This window comes from Amblyomma americanum, chromosome 1 (assembly GCF_052857255.1).
Source record: "Amblyomma americanum isolate KBUSLIRL-KWMA chromosome 1, ASM5285725v1, whole genome shotgun sequence".
Classification (NCBI taxonomy): domain Eukaryota; kingdom Metazoa; phylum Arthropoda; class Arachnida; order Ixodida; family Ixodidae; genus Amblyomma; species Amblyomma americanum.
This window is the reverse complement of record NC_135497.1, coordinates 205296380-205321392: the sequence shown is the minus strand read 5'-3', so window position 1 is coordinate 205321392 and position 25013 is coordinate 205296380. Positions and strand designations below refer to the sequence as shown.

The following is a 25013-nucleotide window of genomic DNA, read 5'->3' as shown; positions in this document are numbered from 1 at the left end:
GCACTTTTATCACACAAGGAAGACGGAAAAAAGACAAACTGAATCTTGGAAGTCAAAGAAAAGCTATTCTTGGCGGTGCCACGGGCCGCCAGTTCAGTTTCGGTATGTTTTGGTGTTTCGCGGCCATGCCAGCCATGCGCTTTCCGTGCCCGCGTAGTTTCATTTTTGAGAATCCTCTATTTACAAATGCGTAGCAGCAGAGGAACTACAAGTGCCCCTTTAAGTGCTGCTCGGAAGAACTTCATGTCTCGGCACGCACCTGCGGCGCTTTTTTGTTGTCTTTAATAATAATAATAATAATAATAATAATAATAATAATAATAATAATAATAATAATAATAATAATAATAATAATAATACAGGGCGATAGAGGAGGTGAGAATAAATGCGTCTCGCGTTTCAATAAGTTCTCACCCCCTTTACAGTGGGCAGCGGCAGCGTTCGCGTGCCTCGTGATTATACACAGTGCACAATTAAAAAGAAGGGAATAAAGAATAACATTATACATGGAGCACGCGAATAATATGATACTGCACAGCAGCATTAACGGTGTGGTACAGAACATATGTTTATTCAATGGTACTGATAATATGTGTCAGTGAGGTAGCGTTTCTTGTAATGAGGTGGTGTCGATTAAGTGAATTATTGATATCGATGATATTCTTGCCGGTGTCCGCGAATTTATTTAGAATGGCCGCTAATTGATAATTTAGCATTTGGTGACCGTAGTTCGCCCTTACCGCAGGAATAGTCCAGTATGATCTGTGGTGATGCGATGAGGATAAGGTCATTTGTACTCGGGCAGCAAGGCTGGGTGTGTTTAGAAATGGACTTAGAAGAACGGAAAGCTAGGCAAGTTGGCTTGTGTTATCTATTGTAAACATCATGGAAAAGACGAAGACAGAAACAAGCCCGACAACACGAGTGCTGTGTAATAAATCATGTTACGACAATGCTGGCGACACGACGTTTGACCATCCGATGGCCCCACAAAAATAAAGGATGCCTGGCTGGGAAAGTACCTGCGGAGTTTTTTTCATGCTTGGCTCGGTGGGAATGGCCTTCCCTTTGACTGGTTCCCAGCAAGAAGGACGCCTGGGGAAGCGATCGACGATGGACAGACGACAGGGGAATAGGGGAACGGCGCCTTCGAGTAATTAGCCGTGTCCGACAGGAGCCGGCCGCACCATAGAGAGGTCGCCGCACCCCGCGGCGCCGCAAACATCACCTGGGGTTTTTCGGAGACAGGGAGCCGCTTGCAATTTGTTGCACCACTGTGCGAAATAACAGCGGACTTGCGATTCTTCCTCGCCCGTTCCCACGGGTGGACTCTGCAACGAGTGCTACGTGCTGTGCAACTTTTCCCATCTTGGAGAAATGGTCCACGTGTGGGATCTACCACTGCCTGGTGAAGGGGTGGAACCTTAGGTGATTTAAGGAGCGTGCTGAGGGAGAAAGGACGCTCTGGACTCTGGCGACAAGGCTCATCCAGTCACTCGACGCATGGACTCTAAATTTTTCACTGTTTGCTTTTTCTTAAATATGTAAATAAGTTTCACCAAAGTACCATTAAACCCGCTTCTTTTCGTTTTTCCAAACTTCAAGTCCCATCTTTCATCAGCCCGAAGGCTCGGACACGCTAACCAACGGAGCCCGGGTTATTTAGCCCCTGCGTCCACGACAATCTCCAGTTGAAAGCAGCGCTCGTGTTGTCGTGCTTGTTCTGTCTCCGTCTTTTTCGCGCTGTTTGCAATCGTTAAAAATGTTTTTTTCAAGTTTGAGGCGATATAGTTGCCGCAGTTTACCCTACGCAAGAGCAATGCGCGCTACTTCGTGGCTCCGTGTGCGCCGTTCCCGGCCAAGGTACGCGTTACGTACTGCGCCAAAGGTCTCCTTTAGGTCGGCAATTTAGCGCCGTAGTACAAGCAAATCAGATGGAGGCTGCGGCACAGAAAAAGGTCGGGCAGCATGATGTTTTAGGTTGTCCTAACAGCCGTGCCGATTCCCAGCAGGGCAGTAGCATTTGCCGGTCAGGTGGTGCACCATAGAGTGCCACCTGCCGCACCGGTGGCTAGGCTAGTTGTCGACTCTGCCCACTCCTCGGCGCTCGGACATTCTTTATACCCAGCCAGTCCAGCCACCTCAGCCGGGATCCATCGTAATGCTGGTGTAAACGTAAACGAAGCGACGGTAGCGACGGCTGATCGATGCCTTCAACGTCAGGCCAGCTTTCACTTTTTGAGCGACACGGACCTTGTCTCGCGTTTGTGATGTCATAAAGTGTGCTTTGTTTTTTTTTAAGTAGTTTTTCATCTGCCTCCTCCCATCATCATCGTCCCCCATCGTGACCTTCTTTTATTTCCTCTTCCCGTCCCCCAGAGCAGAGTAGCAGGCCAGATATTTATTTTTCAGGCCAACCTCCTCTGCATTTCTTATAAATAAACCCCTCTCTCTCTCTCTCTTCACTTCGGCTGCTGCTGGACCACACCGCTCGCATCAGCAATCATGGATCCGAGTCCGCGTTCACGTCACTTTTCGGGTATACACTAGCAGAGACGGTCTCCCGAGTTTGAATCAGAGTGTTGGGAAAAACTTTTTCACATTCGAATCCAAATCTCTTATCAATAACTATCTTTTTGCTGCCGAACAAGAGACAATTAAACCACGAAATGCCCAGCTATCGGATTTTGCAAAACAGAAAAATTGATGGACTTGTCCACAGTGTTCCATTAGTTAATCCAAATGTCAGGCCTTACACTCTCTCCAATGAGTTTAAACACTGATTCAAAATCTACCTCACTGGAGCCAATTACTTTTCTCCTGAGAATTTTTACGCGCAAAATGAAAATTGACGATGAATAGAAAAGCGAAGTACAAGTGGTTGAAAAAACTTTCGAAACATGGGGGCACGAAAAAACTCAGTTTATTTTTTTTTCAGTCGATTTATTCGCTGCACGGACGCAGTAAATTTGCCTGTATTATTTGTGTGCGAAAAGTCCAATACACATACAAACACACAAGGACGAGGTGAAAATCGAAATCTGCTGTGAAATATACACCAGCACAATATGCAAGCTACTTGAACGCATCGTCTTAAAGCACATAAGAGCCTATCTAGAAGAGAGCCAAATAATAACACTTTTTCAATATTCCATTCCTAAAGGACTTTTTACCGTTACTCAACAAATTGAACTAACGCATGATATATGCATCGCTATTAATCACCAGACACAAGTGGACCTCATTTTCTGAGACTTTTCGAAAGCCTTCGACCGCCTATCACACAAAAAACTCATTACAAAGTTTGAGCTAACTTTACGAACGGGCCCCATTTTAGATTGACTTAGCGACTACATCAGTCTCTGTACTGAGTTTGTCGAAATTAGCAGCGAGAAGTCCACGACAGCTTATGTGTCATCAGGTGTACCGCAAGGAAGTGTTTTAGGCACAGTATTATTCTTGATTTTTATAAAAGACCTGCCTCCTAGAATTTTCCACAATCATGGATTTCTTGCCGATACTTGATAACAAAATTTAGCTCTGTCAATTGCATTATAGCTTTAAATAAGCCTCAACAGCAGTGACCAGGGAGGCGGGCTGGGGGGGGGGGGGGGGGCGAAGAATGGAAAATGACTATATTAAAGTTAACAAATCTCTTCTTTTATCTGTAACCAGGAAGAAACAGCGATCGCTTTTCCAGTACACCTTCAACAACACTCCTCTTGCATCTGTCCACGAATACAAATACTTGGGCACAATACTAACCTCTGCCTTCGGATGGGTTTCACATGTTAACAATGTCCCATTAACCGCATTAAAATAGTTATTTCGCGTTAATAGACGCCTAAAACTACCACCACCTGAAGCAAAGTTACTTGCTTACAAAATATTCTTCAGACCAGTCCTGTAGAGTACGAAAATGCCGTTTGGCTTTGTTTCTTGACAGGCTGAATTAAACATCCTGAAGGAACACAGAGAAAGGCGCTCAGATGTATTTTAACAAATATAGGTTAACCAACTCACTGACACAATTACTCAAACACGCAGGACTGCTAACCCTTCAAAACAGAGCCAAACTAGCGCACTTAAAACCATCTACCAACTGATACACAATCAATTAAAACTAGACACTTCGACTGATATCAAAATAAAAAAAAAGAAAACGTGATAACCTCGCGCACACATTAGACGAGTTTCCATTACATATTGACACTTACAGACATTCATTGATTCCACGGACTATACGCGAGTGGAACACCTTCAACATGTGCACTATTAATAGCTAGGTCACCGATAAATGCCTTAATCACGCTTGTTGAAAACGAACTACCTACATGTAAGTAGCCATTTCTGTTATTTTGTCATCGTGAATCTCTTCCTATCTTGGTTGTGCAATTTGCCGTATAATAATTTGTGCAGCCAAACTCTTTTTTGCTTGCTCATCATTCTAGTCCTTAACTTCTATATTGCTGATGTATAACTTTATGCAGTGTAGTAAAGTGCGCTTCGAATCATTGATCATTGTCATATTTCTATTTCATTGCACTTTGTAAATGAGCTCTCTGTTATGATCTCTTGCGGGATTGACAGTATGGAATAAATAAATAAAACAAGAAGCCGAAGAAGAACAAAATTTTTTAAAAGATGATTTACACATAATGGTTAACAAACATTGCACGCTTTCATTTTTTCTTTCTATTTTTCCAACAGGCGACATCAATGCTGTTGTTCCCAATGTTTGTCCGCAAGTTGAATGTCCACCCTCTTCTTGGCAAGACAGATACGAGCACCCTTAAGCAACTAATAGTTGGAGGCAATACTGTATCCAGCCCTGTACTGCAAAGCGTAGCCGAGAAGCTCCGGCTGAAGGGTGTCATACAAGGTACGCGTTAAAATTTATTTTGTTTTACTTCGGCATGCACCAAAAACTATCGGCAAACTAAGCGCCTGGAAAACGGTTGCACCATGTGGAAAACAAATTTTACATAAAGCACGCACACCGATAGTCCAAGAACGGCGCGAAGGGAATCGGTAATTGAGAATAACGCAAAAGTTCAAAAGGCGGAAAATATCTGTCTTTTGTTTTATAAAAGAGCAAAAACCAAAGAAAACAGAGGCCAAGGTGTGGCAGATTTTTTATAGGCGCAGGTGATCCTGAAACGAGCATGGATCTCTGCAGGCACTGCTGCCAAAGTCGGTGATAAAGTACTTTGAGTTTCTCGTAGAGCCTGGCACAGTTTTTTTCCTATCCACGAAAAAAAATTAAATAAAAAAGACAGAATCGGTCAAGGCAGGAGGGAGACAGGATGCCAGGGAGCGGTGCAAGTAAGCGGTTTACTGCTTTTTACCGCAATCCCACTGCAAAAAAAAAAAAAAAAATTCATGACACTAAAGAGGCTGTTTTATATGACAAGCATGCTTTTGCTTCTTATTCCCGTTTCTCCTGCCGCTGAGAATTCATGTGAGAGCTATGCTAAATGGACCAGAAAAGACTAAAAAAAAGAAACTGAATGCGAAAATGGCACATTCGCGTATGGCTTACCCGGATGATACGGCGGGAACCGGGGTTATTAACTTTCGAATGGGCCCTTTGTCTTATCACTACTTTTCATTTTGTCGGCAGTTTAAGGATTGTGAGCTAAAACGAACAGGCAGGCAATAGTGTGGAAAAGCCAAAATTCGCACACGTGGCAGTGAATTACACTGTTTCGACCTTGCTGAATACTAAAGAAATGGACGAATCTACATGATGAATTTCGACCGGGGTTTGTCGGCATCGCCTTCCGTGCACCTTTCGTACGCTGCTACCTAGAACATTTCACGCACGTTTAATGTTGCAACTAAACATGTATTGCTATGCCTCCGCCTTGTCATTAGGCTTCAGGCTCGTTTTGCCTAGTCACCAGGCGGCTAGTCACATTCATAATTATCCTGAATATTCCTCGCAGCATGACCATGATAACACACTATTTTGCATTGTTTACAGCTGCACTAATGCGACCGTAAGTATTGATACAAATACAAGGTTCGCTTAATTCAGAGGTTGTCACTTCACCTACAAAGAGAAAGAAATGGTAATCGTCGGCAATTAAAAAGTCATTGAATTGTTCAGCTTGAAAACGAAAACGTATATCACAGCATGCGAATAGTAAGAGCCGAAGATTTAACACCGGCTGGGAATACCCGTTGATATGGTTAACACGCATATAGTTTGGCTCTCCGCCAATATTTATTCTTTCAGACGAATATTCAAGCTGTTGCTTCCACTTGAAGCCCACCATCTCTTTCCGCACTCCCCTCCTGTTATAAGTGTGAAACGGGCGCGAATTTTCATAATATGTCCATTCAGTATACAGCTCGTAAAAGACCCGCTTTTTCTCGCTCTCAGTCAGCAGTAACCGAACCACTTCAACAGTACCATCATCTTGGAATAAGACAAGCCAAGAGAAAACCGCGCCCTAGAAAAACGGGCTATCAGATGTTGACAATGGGTGCAGGTACGCCATATTTCGGTTACCCCATTCCTCCTGTTCTGCCCTTTGCGCCCAGAGCAAGCTTTATGTGACAAAGCCATGCTTTGGATTACCTCGACTTGTACGTGTTGCTGACTGACCTTTCTTCTGCAGCTTACGGCATGACAGAGCTGACCGGATGCGTTACGTTTTCCATTCCTCGACATGATGATTTCAAGAGTGTCGGGCAACCTGTGGCGTTCGCAGAAATGAAAGTGAGTGCGCCGTTTAAGTGAGTTCAGAGTTTGCATACCATTTTTTCACTGTATGGATGCAAAAACTGCACAATGCTGCTCCCTTGGACATTTTGAGAGCCCTCCACTAATGTATGCCTAATAAGCGTTTGCTAAAGACCCCTGGGGCAAACCGTGCGACACCGTGCGAAAGGGTATTCGAATGCGCGGACAGCTGCGGAGGTTTTTTGTTTTGCCGTCGGCACTCGACAGTCTACACTCTGGAAACTGACCAGATCTGGAGAGCGTACGCGTCAGCATGAAGCGAGAGACAAAGCGCCCTTGTGGCCATGGCTTCGACAAAAGCTCGAGAAATGCATGCCAGCCGCCATCCAAGCAGATGCGACGGGGAAGTCCTCAAAGCCATCCGACTCTTTAGAGGCGATGCTTCGCGCAGCTAGGCACACCTGTCCGCCACCTTCACCTCAGCAGGTTTCTGCAGCTGCTTCCGCGCCAAGACCATGTGATGTTTTACGTCCCATTTACGGCCCTCTGTTGCTGATCGAGCAGCAAAAATGGTACGAAAGCTATTGGGAAAGGGGTAGAGGCGTTCTGGTTGGAACTTTCCACAAGCACTGTGGGCGCACTGCCATTTCGCACTTTGCTCGTAACGGACGCCAGTCGTATATACGGTCAACAAGAAAAAAAATTGACGCTGTTAACGGCATCCTGCGTGAATAGCAGAATTCAGCGACCACCAAAGTCAGTGTCGTCATTGGCCTTTAAAGAGTGAACAGTGCCCCCTATTTACCTTTTCAAAAAGAGGTCCGTGGGCGCCGCCATATTGGTCACCGGGCTGAGCTTGTAGTACAGGAAGGAGTTGAGGATTAAGCTCCCCCACGTTCTCCGCACAGCAAAGAAATCCGGTTTTTCCGGGGGTCGTGAAAAGGTCTATACTCGCGCCGTTGACACGATAACGTCCTCATTTGTACGTCCGTGAATATATCAGTGCTTCCTCTCCTGATCATGGCCTGTCCAGGCAATCCGCGCCATGCGTTTGAAAGGCGTGATGTAGTGTACACTATGCATCCACATTGGCGCATGTTGCTAGGCAAGGAGGAAGGAAAGCTTAGGAGGGGCCTTCGCAATCTGATTTGCATTACAAAAATGTGCCGGAAATCACTTGTTTTCGCAAGAACTATTCGGAGTATTTGGCCGATAGAGCAGCCAGTAGTAGCGTTGGGCGCAGCGACATCGTCTGCCACAGGTAGCAGAGTTGCGCGAAGATACGCCATTATGTTCCAAGCTCTGCGGGAAAGCCTCTTCAGTGAAATCTGCGGATGCTAGCGCATGCGAACAAGCAGCGCTCCACCTGTGAAGCTGGCTGAGCCGAAACTAATAATGACCCCTTCAGCCGGATAACAAAGCAGACTACGCTCAAGATAGGAGCGGTCGTCCTCCTCCTGCTCATACGTTGGGTATATGGGCTGAAATGATTTGGAACATATGTCGCCAGCGGCGCGGGGAAGCCGTTGCGCAACTCTGCTCCCTGCGGGAGTATATATATGAACACTATGGTCAACTAGTGTGGGGTAGCCCCACGTCTGGCTTTAAAAAAGTGGAGGGACGCATAAGCTCCGCCTTTAAGGGTGTGACGCGACGGCGGTTCCTTTTGCTCACGGAGACAGACAGTTTTCTCTTTTGCAATCACAATTATACAAAGCCTACACGACATACTTACAGATTCCCGCTTTAAACAAGTCGTACGAACGTGTCTGCGTGGCCTCGCGGTAGCGTCTCATTCCCAACCCAAAGGTCGGGGGATACAGCGATGGGTCTGCTGCGTAGAAGCTTGGGAGGCGACGCTAGTAACATGGGTCGTCGTCTGCTGCGTGTTTATATGAGGCTGTGGAGGTGTATTGGTTTATTGGTGGTTTAACGTCCCAAAGCGACTAAGGCTATGAGGGACGCTGCAGTGAAGGACTCCGGAAATTTCGATGACATCGCACAGTACACGGGCCTCTTGCATTTCGCCTCCATCGAAATTTGACCGCCGCGGCCGGGATCGAACCCGCGTATTTCGGATCAGCAGCCGAGCAACATAACCACTAAGCCACCGCGGCGGCTTGAGGGTGAGGAGGAAGACCGGCAGCCGACGGCCCGCGCGCTTTGTGCGTTCCTCGCTGTTGCTCCGATGCGTCGATGGCGTGTCTGGCACCATCTATGGGTGCCTCCTGTAACATCCACTTTTTCGACCAATCCGAATTTTTCGCTAACAAAAGGAACGCCGACACCAGCTTTTCTGCAGAACGGGGCCCTTGCACTGTCACTTAAAAATGTCGCTTAACGGATTCTCCTAAATTGTTCCCTTCCTCCATGCTGTTAGGCTTGCTTCTCTCTTCATCTCGCCGCATCACCATTTCACAGCGGTAGTACGCCAGAGCAATACTGGTCGCATGAGACATACCTCTTCACCCTCGCTCTTCGACTTTGCAGTGCCTACGCGCGCCGATGCATGATCGATGCGATCGCCGGCAGTGCCATCCAGCCAACTCTACCCAGCCGTACTACACCAGCACCCCTAGCGCTCGCCGTGCAAACCAGCGCGGACCGACATGCGCTTGTTTGAGCAACGAAGAGACCCCCTATAACGCATCCCATACATATAGCTTTCGCTGCTAAACCATGTTTTCTTCGCAAGCAGATGTGAGGGTGAAGCGATCAAAAGTGTGCTGGTATACTCCTACACACAATCACAAATCGCGACGAGCTTCTGCGTAAGCTTCACGCTCGCTAGATGTAAGCAGGTATCTTTTCATTGACGTGATACACATTAAACCTGTTCATGCCATTCGCGTGTTTAGGCCAGTATCATGGGCACAAACTGTAGAGCAAGCACAGACCTAATACTTCATAGGTTGCGTACTACATGTGATAAAAGTAAAGTGAGCCACGTGGAATACTTTTGACATGTTTTCGTATCTTCTGCCATATAAGGTGGTGGATCTTGACACTCGGAAAACCCTTGGGCCACTCGAAAAGGGAGAAATCTGCGTGAGAGGCGCTTGCACATTCAAGGGTTATCTCGGCAGACCAGAAGACACAGCTCGCGCCTGGGAAAACGGATTTATTCGCACAGGTGGGAGGTTTATTTTTTACAACGGCTTTTGTAGCATAGAGAGTGCAATGTATCTCGCCAGGAGGCGAGGCCTTGTCAGGCGTAGATGAAACGCCTTTTGCCTCGTCTTCCTTGGTAGAATAATCCTCTTTTAAACTCTCTTGCTCATGATGTATACTTGCTTTCTACCAGAAATAAAGTGAATTTGAATTTGAATTTGAATTTGCTGTTATAACCGTGCCATAGCACGCAGCTGAATGATGCCGAAGGGATTTGTGATCCTTGGGTATTCTAACCAATCTTACTGGGGCAGACTTGAAGACAGATTCACTAATGAGTTAAATTTTACGGGAGAGGGGTTCCGATGTCTTCTATTATAATTGCGCTCCCCGTGCTTTGAGCTTTTGGATAGGAAGCCTGAGAAACTGCGAGAATGGGCAAACCAGTGACGAGCAGAACATCTTTTGTAATTGCGGTTATGAGACACCGCATGTGAGAAGAATAAAAGGGCCGGTCTTAATTGTTCGTGCTTTTAACTAAAATCTGAGCAGTACTCGAAGGGTAACTATAAGCAACAATACTTAACAGCCTGTGAGAAACTGTGATCTGTCCGAAGACAAGAGACCAGCGTCAACGATGGCCCACTCGTCACAGCAATTATGCGGCTTGTGTTTTCTGACAGCATACAAGTCCAGCTTTCTTGGTCGTCACTTTTAATTGTGAGGAAGCCATGAAAGGTTTTCAGATACTGTTAAGAACATGCTGATGGTAACTGTCAAATATTCCGATAAGCAGCAAAATCTTGCTTTTAAAGTTTGTCCTGGGCTCCATCGAGTAATTAAGGCTCTCATTGAAAACCAAGGGGAGCGTTTCTGAGAATAAATAGCAGAAAACTACAAGTGTCCCGAACGGAGATCCGCGGTTACATTGAATGTTATGGTGCACTGTTACGGTATTCGAAAAAATTGCGCAACTTCCCGTAAAAAAAAAAGTTCGCTTGTCGAGAATTTCTGGGTATGAAGATACTGAACGTTTTTTTTTCGCCTTTTCTTTTTATGGTTTTTGACATTATTGCTTGAAGTGTACATCATCAGAGACACGGAAGGTCATGTTCGAAATTTGGCGCTTTGTCGGAGGAATGGCAGCCATTTAACGCACTTTTGCTTTTAACCTTTAACATGTAGTTTTATTGCCACATGTTCATTTTTCGCTTCCAGTCTGAAATCACATGTAAGGAATTTAGGATACTAGCGGTTCCAGTCGTAATAAAATAAAAACGGGAGGAAAAAATGTTACTAGCCGCGGCATCTGCCATTGAAGCCTCAAGCACGTGAGCTGCGGCTAGCGGAAATAGAGGGACAGGGAGAGCACAGAGAAAGAAAAAGGGGAGCGATAGAAAGAAAGGACAGGGTACATACAGAAATACATGGGTCTAAGCGCAGTGCGGCTCCCGCGCATGACCGTTCCGAGCCACGGGCGCGCGCAACTGTCTATAGGGAGCGAACAGTGGAGGCATACGTGATGCCCCCGACGCATTTCAGCTCGCGCGACTAGACATCGCACATTTTAACGAATGCAGTTCAACCACTTGAACTGAAGTGAGTATTAAAACCTTCTATCTTTTTTTCAGTTTCTTGTACCATATCTCTCGCTTTTGCTTTTCACCCCACAGTTGAAAAACAGTTTAAAATGAACGTCTTTGCAGTTGTAATTCCAAGCAGCGTCTGATAACTTAATTACGTTCACCACCACGCCCCGTCACAAAGAGTATGGTGGAGCTGCCATAAAAAAAACGTAAACCAATAAGCTCCTGCCTGTACCACTAAAGTATCACAGGCTTAACCCAATCGTAATATAAATGAAAAAGCCCGAAGGCAATGTTGTGCTTTTGCCACCCGCAGGTGGGAAAATAAAAAAATGGGGTAATGCTACTAAGCGACCCACAGCCGGGGGAGCGGGCCCGGGGAGACTCCCCTGATCTCCCCTGGGACGTAGCGGAGGGGGTGGGACATAGGTTGTGGGAATGGGACTGAGGGAAGGGTTATGGGTAATGTGATGGGAATGGGGACAGCGAGATATTGACCCTCATTTTATCATCGCTCGACTCCTGTCTGGCCAGGACAGGGAGGGCGTCGATGTTCTCCAATGGTGCGGCTCCACTCACGGGATGCCCGACCACCCAACGACGCAATAGCTCCGACTCGGAGACAGGGAATCCTAACCCGGGGCAGCTGCCTCGGGCTCCTCCACGACTTTCAGGGGTCCGGTTCGGACTTGCGTAACGCTGCCCAGCTACTAACCGTCAAGTGTTTTTCGCGGCTTTTCAGACTCCGGAAGTATGTGTGGTGGATCCAGCCAATGGAATTAGACTCCCGGGGACCCACCTGTGCTTTCAACCAACCAACCTTGCACTTATTTCCTCCCCTGGCTTGCTCCACACCTACTGAGGAGGGAGTGTTCAGGGCCGGGCTGACCGGGCCACAAACCAAGAACCTGGCCGAGGGTGAGATAACCCGGGCCTACTCCACCGCTACTCCACAACATCGACGGTTTTCGCATCGGTCGTACTAAGGTCCCCCTTACCTCGGCGTCCCGCGCTCTAGCCTCACGGCCCCGCGGTCAGCCATCCCTGACTGCTTCCCCGAGGACATCGCTCCCAAGGAGCCCTTCTGCTGGAAACCCCCGCGCGGACCTGGCCTCTCCGTGGCCAGAAACCGACGCGCCAGCCGGTAGCCACGCACGCCCCCGCGTGCAGAGGCCTTTTGATTTTCGAGCACTTTTTGAGCCCAATTCCGTGAGTCCAACCTGATTATGAAACCAGGCCTGCCTCCGCACAGGCATCGGACCTCACGTACGCGACTGGCCCACTCAGTCGCTTGGGAGTCGCTGCCACTCCCATGGGGTTTTGCATCCCCAGAGGACGGGCCCCGGCCAGCCCATCCCCACCGCTGGCGTTGCACCGGAACAAAGCCTAGTAGCCGCAACTACACCGGCCCGTATCCGGTGGCAGGGGGGGCCACGGGCAGGCCGCACAGTCGGATTTCCCCCCCACGCCCCGTCACAGCTTCAACCCAGGCTTTTGTTGCTAAGCTGCAGAATTTGTGTATATCTTTGTATGCTCAATTATCACGAGGTATCAACTTGCGTAGCTGCACAGTTCAGTTCACTTTGAAGAAATTTTAGCGTGCGAGCACCAGAGCTTCGGTTGACCGATTTCGCCGATGTTTGTCCTGTCCCTTTGCGACGTTGAAGAGCTAGGTGACTGGGTGCACACACCTAGGTGGCAGATGGGCCACCTAGGTAATGTGACCTTGTGACGTCATCACAACCGGCTTACCAAATTGTGAGCAAACTGCCCACCATGGCAGGAGGCGCATCGCTTAACCGCTGCCCCCCTGCATCAGGAGTTACCGGTATGAAGACTCCCAGCTATCTACAAATGTAAAGCAGGGAATGAGCAATGAGAAAATGGAAACCGCAGTGCTACCGCACGTAATTCGCATTTGGCCTAACCACGCTAAATGGTCCGTCAATTTTTTTCTTGAACCTTGAACCATAGTGGAAAAAGTAGATTTTGCGTGATTCAAGAAGTTCGCGCTTCCTATTTGGTTATTGGACGCAGGCACGTCCGGTGCATTGCATGAACGAAAGCTTTTCTTCGTAAAGCAATAATCTTAAAGTTCGCGCAGTTAGTATACCTCTAACAATTGACATTTTTGTCGCTTAATCTGGCGCTGTAAAGTGTCGAAACAGTGCCAGAGCCGCAAGCGAACATTTTCCAGAGGGGTGAAACATATTTGCTCAAGCTTGTGATTTATAGTGGCGTCACACTGGAATGAATACGTTGCAGTGATCCTTTCTTTGGTCGCTGTAGGATATTTTGAACTGCCCGCGAAGTAACACTATGACATTATACCACTCGACTATAATACAGCGCAGCTGAGCCCTAAAGATAGTACTGCATGTACACTTGGCCTGCAAAAAGAAAATGGTGGGATGATCAGTGACTGCACGAAAAGGGTAATCTAAAGCATATTTAGTACGTATAATGTCAGTGCACATAACACTGATGTTGAAGGAATTTTTTCCTCTCAGACGATCAGCCGTACTCGTAGCAACTTTGGTGCACACAACAGTGCGAGAGGAGACCTACAAAATCATAATAAGCTTCTTTGAGGCCTCTCCCAAAAAATCTCGTAAGAGTTATGGCTACGATGCATAAGAAGCGTTGCATGTAAATATAACGGGCGTTATCACATTAGCATAAGCTGGAATTAAACTTGGTTTACTCACTGCGCGAACAAGACGGGACGTAAGGCACACAAAAGGACAGACAAAGCGCAGACCATCTTCCTCTTGAGGTAGTAGGCCAGCACTCATGACTGGCACGTAGACAGAGCAATCAGGTTCACAAAGAAGAGTGCTTGTTCATTGTTCTTGAGAGGTAGAAAAGAGTCCAGGGGAGAAGAAATATACTGAAGAAGGATGTTCTTGCGGGCTAGTTGGTTCATGATGAATGATAGTGAAGCGGAAGATGGTCTGCGCTTTGTCTGTCCTTTTCTGTGCCTTACGTCCCGTCTTGTTCGCGCAGTTTGTACTCATTCTCTTCATTACGAACTAACTAGCCCGCCAAAACGTCCTTCTTCACTCACTGAAAGCACCGATCGAAGTACGTACTACACATCACGTCGCCACCCTTTTTCTGCTGCTCATCACACTGATAACTTATTTTGAGAATGCAACTTCAAGAACAAGTTTCCTTCTTTTTTTTACGCCACCAGCCGTCAAGGCTATACAAGAAGCCTTGTGTGACGTTCGGCAGCGTCCGAAGACACGACGTCACGAATTTTGATGCCCCTTGTGCCCTCGCTCTCACTTGTGCGTTTTCACCCTCGTCATCGTGCTGTCACCGGTGCCGGTAGATTGTCGTCTCTGTGCGTCGCATGTTGGCCACGAGCATTTGGAGTCAGCCCCTAAGGAAAGTCAGTAGAAACGAAAAAACTTCTTCAACTTAGGTCACAAAGGGGGCACGGCACTCAAAGGGCTGCGCAAGAAATAGCTTTTAGGCTTAAGCATCGCGCCATCGCGTCGCAAGACACTATCATGCTGGGCTCACTGACCGGAACGCATTGATCGCAGGCGACATGGGGTTCTACGCGCCGGACGGCCGCTTCTTCGTGTGCGGCCGTATTAAGGAGCTCATCAAGTGCATGGACCAGCCGGTGGCGCCCGCTGAACTCGAGGAACTGCTGGCCACAGACCCCGGCGTGCGACACGTGGTAGTGGCCGGGGTGCCGCACCCGGAGTTCGGGGAGGCCGCTCGCGCTTTCGTCGTCCTGGAGCTCCAAGGAGGAGTCGCCGAGGGAGCTGAGGCGGCCGCCAGGCTGAAAGCGCTCGTAGCGGGTAGGTGCCACAGGAAATGTTTGTGGTGTGGTCGGTACCCGCTCTGTCTGAAGTCCCATAAACAATGAGCTAGCTCACTCTAACTAAGCGACATCATAAGGCGAAGTTCGATGTGCCTTCTGGAGATCTATGGCACGGGCTCTCTCGAAGTGCGTTGTTACTGCATATAAATGTGAAAACGAGGCAAGCTCCGGACACTTGTGAGTTTCACTAAGAAGAAGAGATGGCCTCTGTGTCTGAGCATGAAAGGTACCCTACCACTGATCACGCTTTATTATGTCTTCATCCACAGTCATCTCAGTTACTGTATTAGAATTCGAGGGGTCTTTCGTATCAGACTCATCTATCTCCTCTAGAACACTTACAAAATCAAGCTGTTCGATTCATCACAAATATTCATTACAATGCTCATGTCGCTGCCCTTTTCAATGAACTGTATTTTCTTCCGATTAATTAGCTAATAAAATTTAACTTGGGAATCATTGCATTTCATTTCGTCTATAATAGTAATTTTCTTTATATTATCGGTAAAGCTCGCCTATATAATCCCAATATCACGCGATTTTTTCTACACAACTTTCTGCTAAAAGTACGTGCTAACTACGGTAAACAGACCGTTTGATTTGCAGCAGTTAACCCCTGGAACAGCCTGCCCTTCCCAGTTAAATGCTCACCGTCTCTTACATCATTCAAACGGTTGTTACGTTCTTTTATTTTTACCTAGATCTCTTTTTTGTCTGTAACAAAAAAGAACATAATTTTGTGCTATTGTCTTGTTTGAATATTATTGCTGTGTTTTTAAATGTTTTGCTGTTGTTGTATTGATGTTTAGTAATTGTTATTGTGATTATTGTTTGTTATTTCACTGTATTTGAAGTTTATCCTTTGCATAGCTAATATTTACAACTACATTTACTTGCTTGCAAAAGGTTCCACTGCAGATTTCCGCTCCAGGACCTCTTCCTGTAATACATACTATAATGCATTGTATTCACTGACAATAAGCTTGAACTTCAACTTGAACAAAGGGGGACTTCTCTAAAGATGAAATAATTCTTACTCGGTGCTGTATTTAATGTGTTTAAACGCGCAAGATTTGGACGCTCATTCATGTTAAGGAGGAAGAATATTTCAGGAAAAATTGAAAAATCACCACTGTTGCGAAATTGAAGTGAGAAGCGAGAGCGAACCTATGCACTCACTAATTTCACTGAAGCGCAGCTATTATCCTGACGTGAAATAAATCACTCTTTTTTTTGCGGCATACAGAGTAAGCGTGGACTAAATTTTTTATCGCTGGCGCGGCAGCCGCTCAGCCCTTTCACAGCCTGCTTTCCTTCCTTGGTTAACATGTTCGAATTTACCATCGAAGAAAGAATTTTGACATATGCAGACAAAGACACCTGCGATTATTGCACTAAAATGTTAGCACCTTTCCAGCTCGGTGAACGCGGCGTTCAAACTCACAAAATTGATTGCGTAGTATCTGCTGAGAGGAAGTACAAAAATGGTTTTCGGTGATTTTGGTGAGATGTCGCGATTGGGATGAAATCTTGGGCAGGACGTAGTAAGAAGAAAGTAAAGTTGCTGGGTATACTCCTCACAAGTTACATTCTACATTAAGGCTCGTTTTTTAAGGCCGCACAACCCTACTTTATTAATACTCTAACATTAGAAGCCCCACCGCGAAGAAAAAGTCTGCGGCTTCCGGCTGCGGCCACTTGCCACCTTCCACCTGCAGCGGTTGGTAGGAGGTGAAGTGGAGAGAGAAATACCCGCTCCACTTCTAGGGGAGAGGAGGGGAGGCCAGAAGGCGGCCGCCACGGAAATAGCTACGAATGCCTCAGCGAAGAGCAGAGCAAAGCTGCTCAGCTGTGTGCTCGGCAAAGTTGAGCAAGGAGCCTGTAATGAGCAAAGAAATATACATGTCAAAGTGTGTAAGAAAATATGATGACAAATACAAGAGAAGCAATGAAAGGAGAAGAGAAGACCTATAGCTAATGTAAAGTCATTTCATAATGGTGATTAAGCGCCCCGTAAATTTTTAATCGTCTTGATTCTCGACACACAAACGCGCTTCAGTGCAATGGCTCTCGCGCATGGGACACCATACTGATATGGCTGGGTGCGGAGAACTTGATCGCTATGTGCAACGAGGTCCCGCGCATTGCTTCAGCACGTGGGTTTCGTCTTCCTTTCCAGGCCAGCTGTCTTTGCACAAGCATCTGCACGGGGGTGTAGAGTTCCTGGAAAGCATTCCACACACGGATAGCGGCAAGGACCTTCGCAGGGCTCTGCAGCAGTCCTACCTCCAGAAGCACAAAGGAGCCTCCAAGCACGCCCAGGCGGATTGAAATAAGAAAAGCCTTAAGTCGCATTCTCTACGGTGTGCCTACGGAGCTGGCGGCAGCGCCCGCAGCAGTACTCGAGAGGGGTATAGCCCCGCTGTCTTTTGTGACGGTGCACTGTGCGCATTGATTTCCGCACCAACGGATCGCTTCCGGTCATGTTTCACGCGCAGTGCTATCAATGAAATGTAGAAACCTTGCTATGAAGTTAAGGAAATATGGCCTTTTGCACAGGCTTATTATTTGATTTGCTGGCTTTTGCACATGCTTCCTTGTCGTCTGCATGATTTCCTGTGTTCTCAAAGATTAAGCCGCCACAGATTCACAACTCACCTTATGCTTTCTATGTATGGCGTCATTGTGGTTGAAATAATGTTTTCTCAAGAAATAATCAACTTACGCTCAAAAATGTATTAGAAACTATGCACAATGCGCTTATACACTGCTTACATTATAATAATAATAAACGCTATTATTACACTCACATGCAAGATATAGTAACATATGAATGTAAATAATTTGCCATGACTTTATTGAATTTTTTTTAAGTATTACGGCCAATGCAGCTTATCTATCCAAAATTCTTTACGGTTGTGGGTCACTCGCTCTATCCTTCCCTCCTTAGATCCACCCATGCTGTAAGCATGTCGATCATCGGGCGTTATTGGAGGCTTTTAGATCTTTAGCAACTATTTTCTTGCACCTGCTTCTTTCTCTACAATGTCCAGCAATCTCAGACAAATAATTTGAAAATTGAAAAATTGTAAAATACTGTTATGAAAATATTGAATGTAATGGTCCATTATTCCGATATGTAACAAGATATTTCTTTTAAATTGTTTCCATCGATCGCATCGAACAGTTAAGGCTACCATATAAAACCAATGAGGAGCGCTTTTTATAATAGCAAAAATGTTAATAGAGAAAAAAATTCCAGGCCGTCGTCGTTGATCTGCGGATATATTGATTGTTATCGTTAAATACACCGTGGCCTTTCACTGCTCTCGGGTAACGTCGCGGCTGCAGCTGGAATGATCTTCTCTGGAGTTGTGCATCAAGAACTGCGCCACAATGCCGAGCACAGGCCACTTGTGCCAGAAGCCAACAAAAGCCTAAAGTTCCATTGTCCAGTTCAGCTGGCGTTGATTTTTTAGCTCAAGACTGTGGCATTGAAGAAGTCATTCATAGGCACAGCATGCGAACTCAACTCCGGACAATTAGTAGACGCCAGAGCCGCATCCGTTTTATTTTACCAACACTTCAGCGTGGCCCAGATGAGGCCATGCAGCCTCGCCATAACTGTGGTGGCATGTTGGCAGACGTGGAAATAGGTGAAAAGGGCCATCCAGCGACCTATGAATCATGCGTAGTGGCGATTACTGATAACGCAACAGTTCATGCGGAGAGATGTGTCGTTAATCGAACGATAATCTGTACTGATGTTTAAAAAAAACAGCAAGTCGGAATAAAACTAAGCATCCTCTATTTTTAAGCTGCCCTGAAGAGCGTGTATTTGAGTTTATACGGTAATGCGCTAACTTTGAGGCAGGACTAAACGAAGTGCAAAAACAAGACACAAACGACTTGAAACAGAGCGCATACTTTCAACTGCCATTTATTTTCGCCAGTGCGCATTCTTACACGTCCCTTATCGACGAATACAAAAGTCAGAGGAAGAAAAGCTAGAAAAACCGACGAAACGAGCAAAATAATAAAAATACTTTTATTACAACTAACGAAAACAGTACATATGTTCTAGCCTGCCGAAGCCATTAGTGGCTTGAGTGGCAGCGCTTGGCAGGCAGCAATATAAAACACGGTACACGTACACAGAAGGAATTAGTGAACCCGAGTATAGTAAATGAGAAAAAAATATTCAAATTGATGCAGTGTCTGTGCAGAAGATTTCGCATTTCGCATGACAAAATCTGTACACAGAAACAGCAGTGTGTCTCGACAAAATGGTCGAAAGAAGAATAGACAAAAGCACACGCCAGTCATGCTGCCATGGTAGAAAGATGATAGCACATACGGGAACATGAGCTGTATAGGCAATCAAAACGTAATGCTTAAGATAAGCCTTCACAAACAAGGACGCCTTAGTAGTCTCTTGAACTTGTATTCGGTTTTCGCACAGACGGTGCTCGTGAGTAAACAGATGAAGTTTGTTCCAATGTAATCAGCCCGTGTTCTAGTGTCATGCCTTGTAGAACACCTTGGTCTTCAAAAACGGTTTTTGGGCCTTAAGCAGCGAGAGAAAACGTGCATAAGTAGGCCTTTTCTGCGCCAGAAATGTTTTAAAGCAGCCGTATGCCTCAAAAGATTTAGAAGGACTTGGTTGTAGGCCAGTTGGTAGGACATAGTGAGGAGCAAAACCGCAAAGCGGGACGGGACTGAGGCAGACGACAACACAGGGCGGTGTTGTCGCCTGCCTCAGTCCCGTCCTATTTTGCGGTTTTGCTCCTCACGATCTCAAAAGATTGTTGGAATTCGGCATCGAAAGGGTTTTGAAACGGTCTGCGTCAGCTTTCAAGCTTAAATCTTAAGATTAGAGCAGAAAGTGCATGGTGGAAAAAGCGCGTAAAGACGCAGACGTAACTAAGAAACAACAAGGACGAGCGCTACTCTCTGAACTGAACATTTATTCATGAATGTACAGGCATAAATAGAAAAACGGTAAAAATAGTGAATCATCAAAGCAGCAATCGTGACCAGAAACATATTCACCTAAGCAGAAAATAAGAAACATAGCAACACAGCTGAGATACTCCCCTGATAGCTCAAAGAGAATGCTAAAAAATAGAATTCCCTATCAGTCAGCGTCACAGAAGGCTGACTGAAGCAAATTCCCTGGCTAATTTTTGCAAACTTCACTTTTGCAAACAAAGGAGTAGATTTTTTTCTTTTTCTTTGCATCATTGGTCTCGCACGTACGGCAGTGCTTCAGCAGATTGTCAAGAGAGTCTCATAAGGTATCCCATAAGGTATAAGGTATAAGGTATAAGTCCCATCACAAGGTGTGTTTCTTAAGAGGGAAGGCAGTATAGGTTTTATTCTGTTGTGCCAGCGAACTGCACAGTGCCCGTAAACTGTGTTTTCACATTGCAGAATATGTAGCCTAAGGCGTTAATTATCGTTTTCCTTTCCGATAAGGGCACGTAATATCTTATAGTGTATAAAAGACACAATACGGCACGAAATTTCTTACAAACGTAAGCAATTAAGGTGGCTGTGCAAGAAAGGTCGTTGTCAGGATACGCGCCGAGGTACTTTATTACATATGAATACTGCAGAGCCTTAGAACAGCAAGACGTACACTCTGGCCGATGCAAAACGACAGCACAGTCAAGGCTAACCTTCTTCAAATTATTATAGAAGCAGATTAATTGTGTCTTAGACACATTTATACTAATTAAGTTATTTCGAAACCAGTCCGTAGCTTTTATGGCAGTAGACTGTAAATAAGAGTCGCGTCATGTAAGCTATTAGCAGAAGTTCAAATTAGCATAGCTTCAGCCGATGAAAAGCCGCTGCGGTGGCTCAGTGGTTATGCCGCTCGGCTGCTAATCCGAAAGACGCGGTTTCGATCCCGGCCGCGGCGGTTGCATTTCTGTGAAGGCGGGATTAGAGAGGCCCGTGCACTGTGAGACGTCAATGAACGTTAAAGAACCTCGGGTGGTCGAAATTTCGGCAGCCCTTCACTACGGCGTCCTTCATAGCCTGAGTCGCTTTGGGGTGTTAAACCTCCATAACCTAAACCATGGAACGAAACCATGAAACCAAACCTTTAGCCTATAAAAAAAAAAAGACGTGACTCACAGAAATCCGTGTAAACGAGCAAATTTTTTTCGTTTTTTTTTTAGCGGCTAAGGATCACTTATTTCTCCGCTGTCATAGCAACGGACTGGCCACTGACACACATGTCGTGCATGCGCGAAGGCACAGAAATGCCGGCTGCATGGTTACTATAGTCAGCCTGCACTCACGCTTGGCACAAAATGCAGTTTTAAGCATGACCGCAGACTTAAGCAACCGCACCACTTGTCGAGATATCTGCGATATTCAATCATTTAAATATGCTCCTATATAGGCTGTAGGTGAAGCATGCCGATTTTTTTTCTGTGTGTGCTAGCATATAAAATCACGACATTATTGATTATCATATTTCAGGCTTCTCCTAACATCAGCAGACGTCTGCTCACGGCTTCTCCCCACAGCTTGGTGTGACGTCTCGGACGGTACCATTTCAAATTTCCGCTGCCATTAACCACACTCAGCTATGCGTAGTTGGATGGTGCCAAAAAACACTCGGCAGGCTTTGCCTTTGGTGGTTGTGGTTTGTTTCCTTGAAATCAAGCGTTTATGCGTTGGAAATGTACCGGTACTGTACATTACGTCATCATGCAACCCCCACTTGGCACTATGCGCAGCGGAGAAGCCTGAAGGACAATGCGATTTTAATAGGCAACTTTTGTATGCTTTATCTGCAAGTCTCACACATTCGATCCCTTTAATATCATCAAAATACAAAACCTCTAAAGTTGCCATTTAAGTCCATTACTTTTTTTTTGTCCGGTGAATGGGGAAACTTGTTCTCTTCCTGTAGACAAGCGCGTTGTTATTTTTTTGTGACGTTTTTCCTCAGTAATATCAAGCAAACGTAATGGCCACCTCATGCACGGATTTAAATATATCGTGAGAACGGTCACAAACAATCATTTTATATAATTGGTTGTCTGCCGAAGACTGAAAAGATGAGCGACTACCGACGTTTGCAAACAGCACGGAAAGCAGGGCGTGGAAGAAGAACGGGCATTAGTCGTTTCTGTCTTCATGTATTGCTTTCAGTTCTGTTTTTTTTTTTTAAGATGATGGCGTTCAGGGACTCGTCTTCAGGCTTGAAATGTGCAATTGCTTATTTCATTGGTTGACGTCAAAGTTTACGTGCATTTCTCAAACAATTCTGTTTTACATTTACTTCTATTCGGTATTTCACACAAACGCCAAGCAGTATGTGAAGCACTAGGCACTTTTAAAACCAAGACATTGGAACATACTGACACGATTTGTCGTAGCGTTAAGCATGGTTCTGCGTTTTGGTTTACGAATTATCCTTTTTGGTGACAACTTTATTATATTCCCCAAGGGTGCCTAAGCCGAAGAGTTTGGTCCGCACGTAGTGGGGTCAAATATTCATTGTTCCAAGCATTTCATCCCACAGGAGCCGAGCACCAGGCCAAGAGAAAGCTTGCACGTGGCGGCACAGGGCTCGAACTCCACTCCTCCCAAATCATCGGTTAAGAAAAAAAAAAGTCAGCGAGAAGCACCCACGTGTACTATTCGCGTTGATAGATCTTTTCACGTGCTTTTATTTGCTGATGCCACAGCGCTCGCAGGTTGATAATAACAATCTGAAACTGCAGTACTTCCCACCTCTTTAAGTTGGGGTTTGCGAATCTTCGAAACTTTCAAATATCGAATCGGATATGCTCCTATTCGATTGCCTGAAATAATCAAAATCAAGTAGCACAGGTGAGGATAAAAATTAATGCAGCACGCAGTTGTCTTCCAATAATTTTCCCCCGTCGCCTAACTTGCTGGTTGTGGACGTTGAGGTTCTCTATCGTGGGCAGTTTTTTTTTCAGTTCCAATTTGGAAGGCTTGATTGTACTTAGAACAAAATACCGTGCTCCGTTTACTTAGGTCCGCTGCATTATATGCTCAAGTCGCGCCAATATTTATTTATTCATGGTTTGCCCAAGGTCACCCTCAAGGTCAAGCTTCACACAAACCGGTAAGCCGGTTTGACCCTCGTGAAGTATAATGCTTTCGCACCAAAAACGAAATAAATAAAACCACTACGTTAATCTACTAGCCTAGTAAACGCGACCAATCGAGGTGTGGCCACCAGTACCTGCCTCTCTACAAAGGCGCCTCTCATAGTTCTGTACTTTTGGGGCGTTAAGTGCCACACATTAATGTGTCATACGAAATCAAGGGTAAGAAATGGCCATGGCCCGAGCATATTACGTCGACTACTGACAACCGGCATTCCCTTTGTAGTAGCGGAGTGGATTCCAAGAGAAGAAAAACGTTGCAGGGGGCGGAAGAAATTCGAGTCAGATGTGCAGATGAGATTTCGCCGAATCAAATCTCATAAAGGCTGTGTTAGGGGCTGGTTTTATTATGCAAATTTCACTGTCACCTGATTGATGGTGTGAATATGTTCTAATGCTAAGTACCTTTTTCTGAAGACCGCTTGTTATTTTGCTTCCCTGAATCCTAATGTTGCTTTGATTCTGTTATCAACTACCTTAGTAAATACCATGAAGCACCCAACAGTCAGCTACACGCACTATTAGCTTATATTCTTTAACATATGGACTAATGTGATGTTAGCATTGTTCCATTCTTCCGGTACGCCTGAAGTCGTGAGGCATTGCGAGTGCAGGGAGGCAGGTAAGGACATTACGCAGTCCTACTGGAGTCGCGAAACTATGTTGCAAGGCGCGGAAGCCAGAGCCATGCTCTGGCTTTCTTTTACATAGGTTTGGTTGGCTCCTGTATAGAATGTGTTGGCTTCCTGAATTTTGTCGGAAAAATGCAATTACTGCGTGCAGTATATCGTAACTGCAGCGTATAGAGTAGCTGCTACTGCATAGTGTTACATATTTTATTTACATGAACATATCAGCTAAGGTTGGAGCGCCGGCTACTTCTTGTCACAGAAACGGAAAAAAATGCGCAAGGACTGACAACGTAAACACCACATGACAGCTAGTAACTGAACGCACAGTACAATGCACAACGGTGGCCCCTTGTAGTAGAGCATCTGCCCTGCATTCAGGAGGTGCTGGGTTCGATCCCCAGTGCCTTCGGGTACCGAACGGTTTTCTAATGGCTACAAGGTTTCCCCCTACCTAGTGCATGGCTCTTCTGGGGTGAAATGCTTGGAAAGGGGCCTTTGGTCACCTCACCCACCATGGATGGAAAATCTATCCGCGAGGGACCGAACTCCGCCTTTTCCGGTAAATCCCATTGTGGCCCTTTTACGCTGAACCTGTTCAAGCCCAAAGTACCGGGAGTTGAAGGCACTGTCTCCTTTCCTAAGCCATGCAGCCCTGGGAAGCCGCGCACCACGCCAGGCCATGACTTGTCCCCATTTGAGACAACCGGCGGGTAACCGGCCGGCAGCAAAAGTCTATTCTCATCCCCCGAAGCCGAGGCGAGGGCTCTACCGCGAGGCCGAGGTAAAATTAACAGGGAATGTAGACGCGGAACCGTAAACAGTTGGGTTGTCACTTTCAGGCATCGAGAGAAAAAAAATGGTCAGTTTGCGTAGTTAGACCAAATGCGAATTATGTGCCCTAGAAGTTCGGTTTTCACTTCGGTTCCGCTGTTCAGAACCAGTCTAAATAGGAGAAAATAAGTGCATGGTTGGTTGGATGGAAGCACAGGT

The 25013-nt window shown here is 46.0% G+C and overlaps 1 protein-coding gene across 1 annotated transcript in view; it reads left to right on the top strand.

The window, feature by feature from the left end:
• The window catches only part of LOC144115514 (uncharacterized), a 57284-nt gene extending 39721 nt beyond the window's left edge, over nt 1–17563 (top strand). The window contains exons 4-8 of the mRNA XM_077649926.1: nt 4711–4882; nt 6627–6727; nt 9683–9824; nt 14943–15206; nt 17409–17563. Coding sequence (XP_077506052.1) covers nt 4711–4882; nt 6627–6727; nt 9683–9824; nt 14943–15206; nt 17409–17560 — 831 coding nt within the window. The 3' untranslated portion in view covers nt 17561–17563. The remainder of the gene's footprint in view (nt 1–4710; nt 4883–6626; nt 6728–9682; nt 9825–14942; nt 15207–17408) is intronic.
• Nucleotides 17564–25013: the final 7450 nt, after the last annotated feature.